The sequence below is a fragment of the Podarcis bocagei genome, assembly GCF_964188305.1.
Source record: "Podarcis bocagei genome assembly, chromosome: 10".
Lineage (NCBI taxonomy): Eukaryota > Metazoa > Chordata > Lepidosauria > Squamata > Lacertidae > Podarcis > Podarcis bocagei.
In genome coordinates, this window is record NC_138135.1 from 36,854,697 (window position 1) to 36,867,414 (window position 12,718).

Below are 12,718 nucleotides of genomic sequence, written 5' to 3' on the forward strand. Positions count from 1 at the left end.
ATTGCGCAAACATGAAAGGAGGGACACGCAATATTTACATGCTAATATGCATTCTCCACTTTTATCTTATCCTCTGCTTCCTGGGATCCTGATCCAGCTCACTGAAATTAGAAGATGCTGCTGAGTTTATTATGCTTTAAGCGAGGTTTTTCCAGTCAAACTGTTAAAAAAATTCTCTTTCTTAGTGAGCTGTTAGTAGTTTAACTAATAACACACTGCATTCATCTCAGCCACATGCAAATGTAATGTTGCACTCCCAGAGGTACATGCCTACCTGACTCCAAAGATGACTTGAAGAAGGGTACAGATTCCCGAGACAAAGAAGATGGTGCTGATCAGGTGACTCTGTGTCAGGGTATCATGCTCCAAGCAAAGAGATTTGGACAGGATGAGAGGGATAGCAACAAGACCTCCAAGAGCAGTGAGGTAGTGCTAAGAACCAAAGAGAGAGAGAAAAAAAGAGTTAAGAGAAAGAGCTTTGTGTATAATAGCGGAGAAGAGAGGGCCTTTTTTGTGGTGGTACCCAGAGTACAGAACTCCCTCCCTCCCAAGAGAGGTGAAGTTGGCTCCCACTCTTTGAAGCTTCAGGCCTGCTCCCATTACTTTAATGTAGCTGGACGTCGATACTTTCCAGCTTTACGAATGTGTGGGGTAGTTAAGAGTGGGGCTTCAAAGGAAAAATTAGATACTCAAAGTGAGCTCCCAATTGTTTGGGAGCAAGGCATTCCCAACACTCCATGCTGTGCTTCAAAGTCCCAACAATCAAGGCTTCAAACCACAGCATCAGCTGACGTCAAAGTGACATCAGGTGACTGACAGGTCAACCCTCTGTCAAATTTGGGCAGAAGGAGTAGAGAGATAAGGATCTGGCCTATTGGCCAGAAAAGGTTCCTTTTCTCCAATGTAGGCAATACTGTATTGCTTCAGACTGCAGGTAGGGGCTCAGATTGACTGAATGCTCTTTCGCACATAAGAATCCACCCAAAATTGATCTATTGGAGAACAGGTAAGTTAGACCCAATTTCCATATATATATATTAGTTTTCTACATACAGTGTTCTTTTTAAGCCTGGTTCTGATAATTTAGGCTATAAACAGCTTTGTGGGAACAACAAAATATTCTGGCTCTGTAGCAGCAGAGGAAGGATTTTTCAAACCTTTCCTCTTCCCCTCCCCTTACCATGATCCCAAAACCACTAACGAACACAGAGGAGAGGAACACAGGTTCTTGCATTGTACCTGTCTTCCCCTTGCTCCTTGCCCCAAGCTAGTGACAACTTTTAAGGATTAAATTGGGGAAAATCTTTAAAACACCTTCCCTCACCAAAATAGTTCCTGTACAAATAGCCTCCCTCCTCCAACAAACAAACAAAAGAGTGGTTGAGGTGCCTGTTGCTTACCTCATATGTAATAACATCTACCTTTAGCCCTGAGTTTCATTGAAATAATGCCCCATCACTAAATCAATATCTGAGCATTAGCTCAAGGCTGCCCGCTACAGACTTTTAAAAAACTCCACTAATAGGATTATACATATTTATTACAAAATGATTTTTGAACCAATGAGAATGAGGAAGCTGCTTCATGTATCAAACTGCCTGAGAAAGTTCTGTCAGTACACCTGTTGACCTCTTGTTTTAAAGAGCAGGTAAGTCTGCACCTCAGACAGCTGAGGGAATTACAGAAGCCTCACAAAGCTAAAGCTGTGTGAAAAAGGAAAGGCTGAACTAGGGTTGTCAGAACCACTGTGGGGTGTTGTGCAATAGAGCTCTGGGCAGACTTGGGTGGCTGAAATCCCCATTCCGTCATATAGCTGGACCTGCAGTGCTGGATCCATGTTTTATGGGGCCCTTGAGCAAGATACCTGTCATGGGCATCCCTTTTCCCTTTAGTCCTTCCCTTGGTCTGCCTCCTGGCCTAGTTCCAACCACTACCCAACACTGATTCCTAGCACTCTCCCTCTGGGCCAGAGGGTAAAGAAAAAGGATGAATAGATTGCCTAGGCAAGTGGAGAAACAACAGGACCAGGGGCTGTGCTGAGATAGGTTTCTGGTAGGTTGGAGCTTTCTCTGAGGAAAATTGGAAAAAATGACACTGCCAACATCACCTGCTATACATCTGGATTTTCCCAGACACTTAACCAATTTCTGCCCAGACATTGTTTGCGGTTGCAGTATTCTGGATATGTCCGGTCAATTCCAGACGTGTGGCAACCCTGTGATATGAGCCTTGGCAAACACAACATTACCAACCCCTGATACCAATTCTAGTGATCTGAGTGGCCACCAGTCTCTCTCTCTCTCTCTCTCTCTCTCTCTCTCTCTCTCTCTCTCTCTCTAACTCACTTGCCTCACAGAATAAATGGAATTACCCCCAAATAAGTAATCCTGAATTCTTTGGGGGGATATAATTATCCCTTGAGAGATATAATCTCCCCCATACATACACCACCCAGACCATTTTTGCTACAATATAATCAGCACATGTTGTGGCTCCTTTGCCTATTTATCACATACTGGCTGACTTTAAATCTGTTATAATTTATTATTAACCTCAGCCATAGTTTTGTTCCACTGGTCACACAAGACCCTCCACCTAACTTTTCCTTCCAAGCCTCACCTGAATTCCCAAGAAGATGCAGAGGTACCAAGGGGGGATATCTGTGACGGTGTAAGCGAGACGGCTGGAGTCTTTGCCTTTCTGCCTTTCTTCACACTCTGGAACCGTGGCACCAGCTTCAGGGAAGTTGCAGTAATGCCCTCCATCATCAGTCTGCAGGAACCAAGGGAGAACATTTCAGTTAGGGTTTGAACCAGAGGCAACCAGCATTCGCTTCTCTGAAATGTGTTTTACAAAGTTACTGGCACCTCTTTGGAGCCTCTGGGTGCCTATCTTGCTACCTGTCTCAATATGGATGGGTTGGAATGGAATGGACTTGGACTGGCAGGAGAAAATGCCAGAATACGCAGTTAGCAAAAATGACAGGGAGAATTAGAGATAATACAGAACAAAGATTTAATAGAGAATGGGACACTTACAGAGGATACCTAGAAGAGCATTGTAAACATCTAAATTCTTTGGCAGGTCTTGATTAACCCTTGCATGACAGTAGGAAACTTTACAAAACCAAGACAATTGAGACAATTTATGAGAGACAATGGAAAGTGTGCAGTCGGAAAAATGCAACTCAGGAACCATGTTGGGGTGATCGGAAGTCATAATGGAATCTGTTATGTATGAATCTATTTTTATTTTTTTTGGTAATATGTATTGACCTTGGATTGTTTGTGTCAATTGTTGTTGTTGTTTTTTTGCAAAATTAATAAAGTATTAAAAAAATGTGGATGGGTTGGGAAGGGGAAAAACAAAGTTATCTGTGAATCTATTTCAATAGTAAATCTTCAGAGCTGGCCCCTGTATTTTCTAATCTGTTCCTTCTTAAACAAGCTCACTCCAGTTTCATTCAGAAAAGTTACTGAAAACAAGAATACACTACAAATGTTTCATTTACGCTGCTCTTTCTCTGCAGCATGGTTTGTCACATGCATCATAAATAGGAAAGACATAATGAGGTTGAGCTGATTTCACTCTTGCTAAAGAGGACAACTTTTTATTTCTCATGTAACTATGTCAGTCATGGGGGAGAGAGGGGGGAGGAAACTTGAAAGCAGCAATGACACACAATGTAAAGAGAATAAGAGGCAGGTAATAAAATCTGCAGCAGATTTGAAAGCTAGAACGAGCTTGGACATTGTCCTAGTTATCCCTCTCAAGTTTGTTATCATCAGGCTCCCTTTTTAAGGAAGAGAGAAGCTTAGCAATCTGTTCCACTTAGTTGCTCTGAGGGGGAAAAGAAAGACCATTGAGAATTCCATTTGCTGAAGGTGGTCCAGAAACACACCATCTAATAGGAAACTCAGGTGCTGAGAGCAGGTAGCTATGTAACCAAAACTGGGTCACTGAGAAAATAAGGTGGTAGGAATTCCAAGATTTGCAGAAGTACAAGAAATGCTTCTGGGCAGAAGGGATGACTAAGGTGGCAAAAAGAGAGAAGACCCAACAGACATGTGGAGACTGGTCATTTTAAGTGGCCAATAAAATGCTGAGTATCAGTCATTAGAGTGGGGAGGGAAAGAAGAAAAACAGGAGGAAATATTATGAAGCATCTGAGAAGGGGGCATTGCTGTCTGGAACCCCACACAGGAGCACTTAATTTTGTCCCTACTTGCTGATACTAATAGTAAAAATTAATATTTGTTTTAAATAACCCTATGTACGGACCATCCAAAGAGCCTTAGAGGAAAAAGTAGGGTGTAACAACAACGACAACATTGCTGGTACTATTCATTTATACAACACAAGCTGTGCATTTTCATTCAAACTTCTGCTATGAAGTTATTTGCATGTGGCTTGGACTCTTTCCAAACAGCACGAGGACTTGATTTACCAGACTTGCTGATGGCAAAGCAATTTAGCCCTGGAAGTCTAAACAGCAAAGGTATCCTCAAGCATAGAGAACAAAAGAAGAATACTGAATTTCCAGTGGTCCAGCTAGCATGTTGTCTAACTAGTAGTGGCTCTCTAGGGTCTCTGGAACAGATCTTTCTTAGCAGCTGTGATCCTTTAACTAGAGATGGATCCTGGACCCTTTTGCAAGCTCTGCCTACTGATCCCCTCTTTGAGGCTATATGAAAGCATAACACTTTTCACTGCTGTGCTGCTAGATATTATCTACATTGTTTACAAAGGTAGTCAGGCAGGTATATTCCTCTTTTAGCTATGTATTTGTGCATGTACACACATTTGTGTTCTTTTTTTCCTCCTAGACGTGCAGTCTAATTCTATGAAAGTTTACTCAGTTGTAAGTGCCAGAGAATATAATGGAATTACTTCTAAGCATAGGCATAGCTGGGGTGGGGGAGGGCAGCTGCCCCCCCAGATCAAGTAAAACTATAGAAATACTTAACTAACTGACCAACCACATTGGTTCTGACCCCCCTAACAAAAGTCATACCCCTCTAACAAAGTACCCCCCCCACAAAAATCCTGGCCACGCCCATGCTTCTAAGCAAGCGTTCACAAAATTGCAGCCTCAGAACCCACCTAAGGCATACCATGATGCAGGATAGGGGCGCGTAAACTTTAGGAACGTTCACTATCCTAAGGTTTTTAAAATGCTAACAATATTTCTTTGTTCTGGCCTGTCTTAATCTAGAGTAGCAGCAGAAAAGCAAGAGGTTATCTTCTTTTTTTAAAAGCAGAGAAGGAAATGATAAGGAGTGAGCGGTCATGTAATAAAAAATAATCCATTCTTCCTCTCTCTTATTTGTCAAATTTAAAGGACTATACAAGTAGTGAATTGTTACAATCTACTCAGAAACAGAAGTGTATTCAACATAGTTCCACCACACATAAGGGGGGGGGAAAGAATTTTAAAAGAAATAAATAAGTTTTGGCAATTATAAACACAGCCTAACATTGCTAAGTCCAGGGGTGTTAACCCATGCCCACCCCCACCCCAGATTCCACTTCCTAGGAGACCTAGCCAGCATGCCCAATGGTCAGGGGTGCTGGGTGCTGAAGCCCCAAGTTCCTATACCGTGGCTTACTCTATCCATTTCCCTCTTTCCCCACTTTTTAATTTTTATTTTCTTGTTGTTTGGTTTTATTCAAGCTCACTATGCAGGCATCTGATTTAAAATACAAATATAGAACTTACTATAAATATGGGGTTGTCTAGTCCATTTGGGTCCTTGTTTGAGGGAGTCATCTCCATTTCAAGGTTTCTTCAGCACCTTCTTTGAAAAAACAAGACAGAAGAGAAGATGAGATTTCCCATAAAACCTTCATGCTTCAAGCTCTGAACAAGCAGCAACAGAGAAGCTGAATTAGCCTGACTTGTAGGAGTCCAAATTCTTTTCCAGGCATTCATGTGAGAATTACTGCAAAGGAATTTCCCTTTTCACTGGCTTGCTGAAATAACTCTCCCTCCTCTCTTTCCACTCAATTACACAGGATGGGTAAGTTTCTAAATCTTTGAGATTGCCCTGCCTGACACACAGGGCAGTGTGTCAATTTCATGGGCATCGCAGATAATTCATTAAAACTTACTGAGTGCCCTTCCTAAGTTAATACATATTTCGTGCTGAATAATAGATTAGATTTTTCAGACTGAGCAATATTTAAAAAAAATCTGCAGTTGTTTACCGTGAAACAGGGAAATGAAACTCAAAAGCCATACAAATATACCTGTCACCTGAAGAATATAACTACCGTATTTTTCGCTCTATAGGACGCACCTTGTTTTAGAGGGGGAGAACAAGGGGAAAAAATTCTCCCCCTCTCCGCTCAGCGCTCCTTCAGTGAAGCAGCAGGAGAAACGGAGCCCCTTCCATTTCCCCTCCTGCTTGGCTGAAGGGGCGCTGCGCAGCTCTCCCTCTCTGCTGAAGCCAGGAGAGTCTTGCTCTCCTGGATTCAGCGAAAGGAACCTGAAGCCTGCGGAGCGCAGCAGGAACTCATGCCGCGCTCTGGAGGCTTCACGTTGCTTTCGCTGAAGCTTCCGGAGCGCGGAGGGAGCGCTCCCTCTGCGCTTCAGAGGCTTTGCGTTGCTAATGCTGAAGCCAAGGAGCCTGCATTCGCTCTATAGGAAGCACACACATTTCCCCTTAATTTTTGGAGGGGGAAAAGTGCGTCCTATAGAGTGAAAAATACAGTATTTGGTAACTTTACATATTATATATACGTGTGTATGTGTTACACATCACCCCAATCTCCAAGAGGTGAGAGACTCCACACTTACCCAGGGTTTGGTTTCTTTGGAATGAAGGTCGGTGAAGATATATGGTTTTATTTACACATACATACAACCTTAGCATAGGATGAGGAAAGAGGGTCTCACAGAATTAACACCCCAATAGATCTTGCTCCTTTATTAGTCCCACCTTTAGATCTAGCCTGGACCAAGGCAATTCTTCTCCTATGTAATGGCTAGGTGAGTGGGGTGGAGAAGAGCCCACCCATTTGAGTCTGTGGCACAGAGCAATTTCTTTGCATAGGCTAAATCATGGTACTTGACTAGCCAGCAAAAGCCATTACCTTGACAAAGGAACCAGTTCTGGCAAGTCTTCTTCCATACGTTCTATCCCCACAGATATAGGATCCCAAGATACTACCCACAACAAGAAATATACATATACATATACGGTACATACACACACACACACACACACACACACATCCATATAGTTTTTAATTGTTTAATGATAATGAGCCTACCTTGAAGGCTTGATAGTGGGAAGACAATATACGTGTTTTAAATGTTAGATTACAGATCGTTTTTGGAATGAAGTTGGATTCTGATGGCAAGGAGGTAAAAGGTGTAGCAAAAGAGGAGATTACGGATGGGTGTTTGGTCTGTTCCAGCAGGGCTCCCCTCTTATGTTGCTTGGTACTAGAAGGCTCTCCCACTACTAACACCACTCCCCCCCCCCCATAACATCCAAGTACATCTGTTATTAGGAATGTGGGAAGTGTAGCCAATTAGGCAATTAAAAATAACATAGAATTCCACAATGCAATTTTTGGTTAGAACAGCTTGCTTGAGAACATTCCCATCATGATTGGTCACTAATTATTCTTCCAGTAATGCAAACCGGGGAAAGGTGAGCTGTCTGACTTATTGCAATAGTTACTCAGAGAACCCTGGCATGCTATCTCAGACTCTGGTTGAGCATGCAGAAGAGCTAACCAGCTTATCCTGACACTCGCTGTGTTTCATGCTGAAACTTAGCCTTCAGTGACAAATTTTAGTGGTAAGGTAACCACTTTCTTGGTGCATCAAAACAACAAGAAGCAAGGCATTGGAACAATGTGCCCTACTTCCTAAGACACCACATGCTGTTTTCAAGATGGACTGAAAATCTTACTCAGCTATCTCTTTCATACTTCAGAGATTTCAGTCCGGATTATCCAAACACTTTCAATTGTCTCTCTGCAGCTCTGAGGATTGGAAGCTAATCTTCTCCAAGAAAACAAAAGATTCTCAAAGATTCATATGAAACAGAGTTCTGTACTCAGTAACACAACTTGCTTCATTTTCCTGTGGCCTTGTAGAACCATGGCACACACTCGGTACCGCAGATTCCTCAAGCATTAGGGTCAAAATATTAGGTCTGAATGAAGTTTCAATATTTAACTAACAATCCAATAGCCAAAGACTGCCAAATAAAATCATGCGGCTATGGTATGCTTGGCTAGCTATTCTGCCACAGGACTGGGGAGAGGAGAGGAGGGGGGCAATATGCAAGGTGGTGGGTGTGGGGTTGCCTTGCTCCTGTCATTATAAACAGGGGTGAGAAACCTCCAACCCATGGGCCAAATTTGGCCTGGCATGGGTTCGATTTAGCCCACAAGGTAATTTTTGAAAGCCACACCCACCTGCCCCATGCCTGAAAGCATATATGAGACACGACTACGTTGGTTATGCAACCAATTTCCCCATGGATAATTCGATCACAAAGTCAATCCTTGCAGAAAACAGCTTTGCTGCCGTAGCTAATCTGCCAGTGCTTGATAAGCATCAAACATAGGGATGGCAAAGCCCCTTGTGCTACAATTCCCAAGCAGCCAGCAACCTACTGACAGTTGGGCACTTGGAAAGCACTATGCAAGGACTTTGACAGGTGGGGAGGACAACCACCTGTCAAAGTTGGTCCACGGAGGTGGGGACAAAAGGAAGGATCAGGCCTGCAAAGCCAGAAAAAAATTCCCCACCCCCAGTGATCAATCATGTTTTATTGTAATATCCAATAACAATGTGAAAGACATAGATGATGAGAACTGGATGAAGCAATGGGTATTGCCTAGGGGCAGAAACCCAACAAGAACTACAAGAACTTTGTGCCAGCACTTTTAACCAACTAACCGATAGTAGAACCAGCCAGACGGGTTGCAAACTCCACCAATGGCTAACTATGCTCCAACCTTTGTTACTGATATTATTTTCTGCCCTGCTTGTGTAAATGAACAGTGTGACAGCTTCTGAAAAACACACAAGGTCATTATCCAGTCTACCAACAGTCTGGACATGCATTAAGATATCATTTCTAGCCTTTCCAGGTTTTTTAAAACTGCATTTTATTGATTTTCAAATATAACAAGCCTAAAAAGAACTACAACATTGTAGATGCTGCTATCTTAATAAAGCAGCTTGCAAGCCTCCTTGGTGTTGACCACTGACAAAACTACTCAAATTAATATTCAAGTAACAAGAGTTCACCTGGCAAGTCTGATCGAGAAGTGGTCCAGTTTGTGTGTATGCTAACTAGGTTCTAGGTGGAGCAGGACCTTGCCTGCTACTAGATGGATGGAGAATATGGGTGTGAGAGACATCCCTTTGCTAACAATGGACTTTGCTGGGGCAACAGATTACACAAAACAAACTATAGAACTGATGATTACATAATTTCTATAGATGTGGTTCAAGCCTGAAGAAACCACATGGAAGCAGGTGGCAGAAATAATTGTAGAAACATTTTGCTGCTGCCTAGCATTGCAAACATTAACACACAACTATAACACACAACAAGTGTACAGCAGTTTTAGAACAAGTGTCACTGTATGTCATGGCAGTGGTAGTACCTCTGGTGGGGAACATGTTGTGCTCCTTCTGGGGTAGTTTGTAAACTTTTGGTCCCCACCCTCCATTCAGCCCTTACCTGTGGCTCCTAGAAGCTGTCCGCATGCAACAGCGGCCACACCCTGGAAAATGGCTTCAGCTGGTTGGCTAAACCGGGTGAGTGTAGCCGCTGGGTCTGAAACTCTCTGTGAGTTAGGGATTTCCCCTGCATGTGAAGACAGGCTCTGGTGGATATGAGACCAATAGTGGGTTCAATAGTCAAGAAGCTGGTTTCTTCACATGCCGTAGAGGGAAGTGTGGGGCAGATGGGGCTCATCAACCTGGGAAGGTAGCCCATCTAAGAGAAGGAAAACTCTGATCCTAAACCTCTGCCGCCTTGTGGGATATCTTCGGGAGAAGAAAAGGCTAAGGAGTAAACCCTACACAAATCTGGAGTACAGTTCCCTAAGACAGTTGGATGGTGCCTTGTATGCCTCCTTATAGCAATTCCTGCAGCCAAGCTGGTGCCAAACATATCGCTCTGCTTTCTTTGGGCTGAGGGGGGTGTTTTCAGCTGGGCAGCCCAGGACCCCCAGGCTTGTGCCCCGAGGAGGTCACTTCAGTGCTGCTAACACAGCAGTTTACTTCACCCTAGAGGCACACTCTATTGTTGAGAGAGAGAGAGAGAGAGAGAGAGAGAGAGAGAGAGAGATGCCAACAACAACATGGTCACAAATGAATTTCAGTTAGATATGAGGCTTCAGGCCTCTGACAGCTTCCCTGTTTTCCTGGCTTATATGTGTGTCTCTAAATACTCAGTCAATCTAGTTTCCCAATAGGTCACAGGGAAAAAGTTGAAGTTAAAGTTTAACGATGTTTACAGACAATGTTGTAGCACAATGATCACAATTACGACAAAAAGCAGATCATTACTAATGATAAAAAAGATAACATTTCTCGTGCAAACAGTGAACAGGACAAATCATTATGATTATTCCAGTAAGGTGAATAAACTTAATGACCAAGACAAGATGATAATGACAACCTGGATAACAATCAGATAAGAACATGAAGAAGAACCTGGAGTTCATTTTAGAATTTAAAAGATTCTCCTCTGTAGTTTGCCAGGCCAAGACTGGTGTTAATTGCAGATTCTATTCCAGACAGATGAATCAGGAAGTCAGAGTGGTTACTGGACCAGTGTTTTCACCCTAATATATATCTTTTAAATATTTTATTTGGATTTTCAATTTTAAAAATAACAAAACCAAGCAATAACTCTGGTATAGAGTTGTTTTTCATTTTCATTTGTCTATATAACATACAGAGAGCAAGTTCAGATGCTCAGTGCCACCTGGATCATGCTATTAACTAATTTCTAGACTTCTCAAGATAGCTTATTATTCATTTTTGATAGATGCACTCCCCACCTCTATTTACCAATGCAAGAAATGAAAACGAAATTCATATGACATTATGTGATCTTATTATCTCTCTTACCCATCTGCTATGGCTAATGAGCTTCTTTGAGAGGGCATCTATCAATTCTCCCATATCACCCTTTCCTTTCCCGCTATTTCCATCCTCACTACTACCAAAAACAGCCTCACCTATGCAACATGCTCCTCTCCCTTTGGTCAAACAAATATAGTAAAGCCATCAGAGGTTGAATTAATCTCTGACATTTCGCTCAAGATTTCTTAAGTGCCTTGTAAACACGTTTGAACCTGAAAGCACATTAATCAGTATCATAATAAAGTACATTAACCTTTGTGTCCTTCAGGAGAGCATGAAGTCGAACTTCTGTAATGGGATGACCCCTCTCAAACCAGTTACACAACCTATAGAATCCCCTTCCTTTCCATCACTAAAAGGCCAGTATTTATCCCTTCCCACACAGACAGAAAATCAAGTTAAGGATGAAAGAGGAAATACTAGGGGAAGAAATGCCCAATGACTACAATAAAATATTGCCACCTACAAAAGAAAAAAAGGAATGTTAACATTGCTGCCTTTGTTCTTTTCATCAACAGAATCTCGTTTCTATAGATGCCTGGAGTACATTGAATTTGGGCTGTGGCATAATCATCTGAAACTGGGAAGTTAATTCTGCCTCAACTTGATGACGTCCACAGCAGTGACCCCATGTTTTACATGCCTATCTCCACTGCCTCATCAGAGTGGTCTTTAGTGCCTTTATCCTGTTTTCTTACTCCTCTCACCATGATGGCTCACCAGAGTCAGACTTACCTGATGAGGTGTCTGTCACAAGGAGGAAAATGACTCCAAATCCTTGCCAATTTTCCCACTATTTGAACTCTTTTCCTTTAGGAGCTTCTCAACTATGAAACCATCTCAACAGAGTTAGCTATGCACTTCCACTCTCGCCCCTAATATTGGTCGGCTAAAACTATGAATGTTCTAGGAAAATTACCCAGCTCAGATAGAAAAGACATGACATAATTTGCAGCACCTGAAGCAGAAATAGACCTTAGCATGGAGACATAATTATTTGTGGGCATTATTTGAATCAGCCTGCAACAATTAAGTTTTTAGCTGTAACCTATTTTAGATTATTACATCAGCCACAGGTGTGAGCACTGGCCGAGTTAATACCATACTTTGTTTTGTATGTGTGGATGACATTTCCAACCAGCTCTCTCTCTGCCTAAAAATAATGCTCTGGTGCTCATCTAATAACTATATTGGATTTTCACAAGGCTTGCCCAGCTTCAAATATGTGCTAAGTATTAGGTTGAACTTTAACATGTCTCTCTGGTCCAAAGTGTTTCCATGTGTTCTGAAACCAGTGCCATGTCATTCAAATGGCACCATTCACACACAAGAGGAAGATGTCAGCAGCTTTGGGGGAGTTGCAAGATTTACAGAAATACAATTATTATTATTATTATTATTATTATTATTATTATTATTATTATTATTATTAAAAATTTAACAGGGGAAGGATCCCTGAAACAGCCCCATGAGGAGTCAGCATGCTCAGCTTGCATGGAATGCAGAATGACTATTAGAGAGGAAGAAACGGCAGTGGGTGGTGGCAGGGAATAGAATGGAGTAGCTAGAAACCTGAAGAGGAGCACT

The 12,718-nt window shown here is 42.2% G+C and overlaps 2 protein-coding genes across 4 annotated transcripts in view; both read right to left on the reverse strand.

The window, feature by feature from the left end:
• The window catches only part of CYREN (cell cycle regulator of NHEJ), a 335,829-nt gene that overhangs the window by 67,005 nt on the left and 256,106 nt on the right, over positions 1 to 12,718 (reverse strand). The window lies entirely within an intron of this gene.
• Positions 1 to 12,718, reverse strand: part of LOC308596109 (solute carrier family 23 member 1-like) — a 37,250-nt gene that overhangs the window by 21,534 nt on the left and 2,998 nt on the right. For 2 of the 3 annotated variants that reach the window (XM_081210918.1, XM_081210920.1), the window contains exons 2-4: positions 5,720 to 5,798; positions 2,620 to 2,772; positions 275 to 432 (exon numbers count right to left, since the gene is read on the reverse strand). In XM_081210918.1, the coding sequence (XP_081067044.1) occupies positions 275 to 432; positions 2,620 to 2,772; positions 5,720 to 5,776 (368 nt within the window). In that variant the 5' untranslated portion in view covers positions 5,777 to 5,798. The remainder of the gene's footprint in view (positions 1 to 274; positions 433 to 2,619; positions 2,773 to 5,719; positions 5,799 to 12,718) is intronic. The other variant, XM_081210919.1, reaches the window with a different exon arrangement.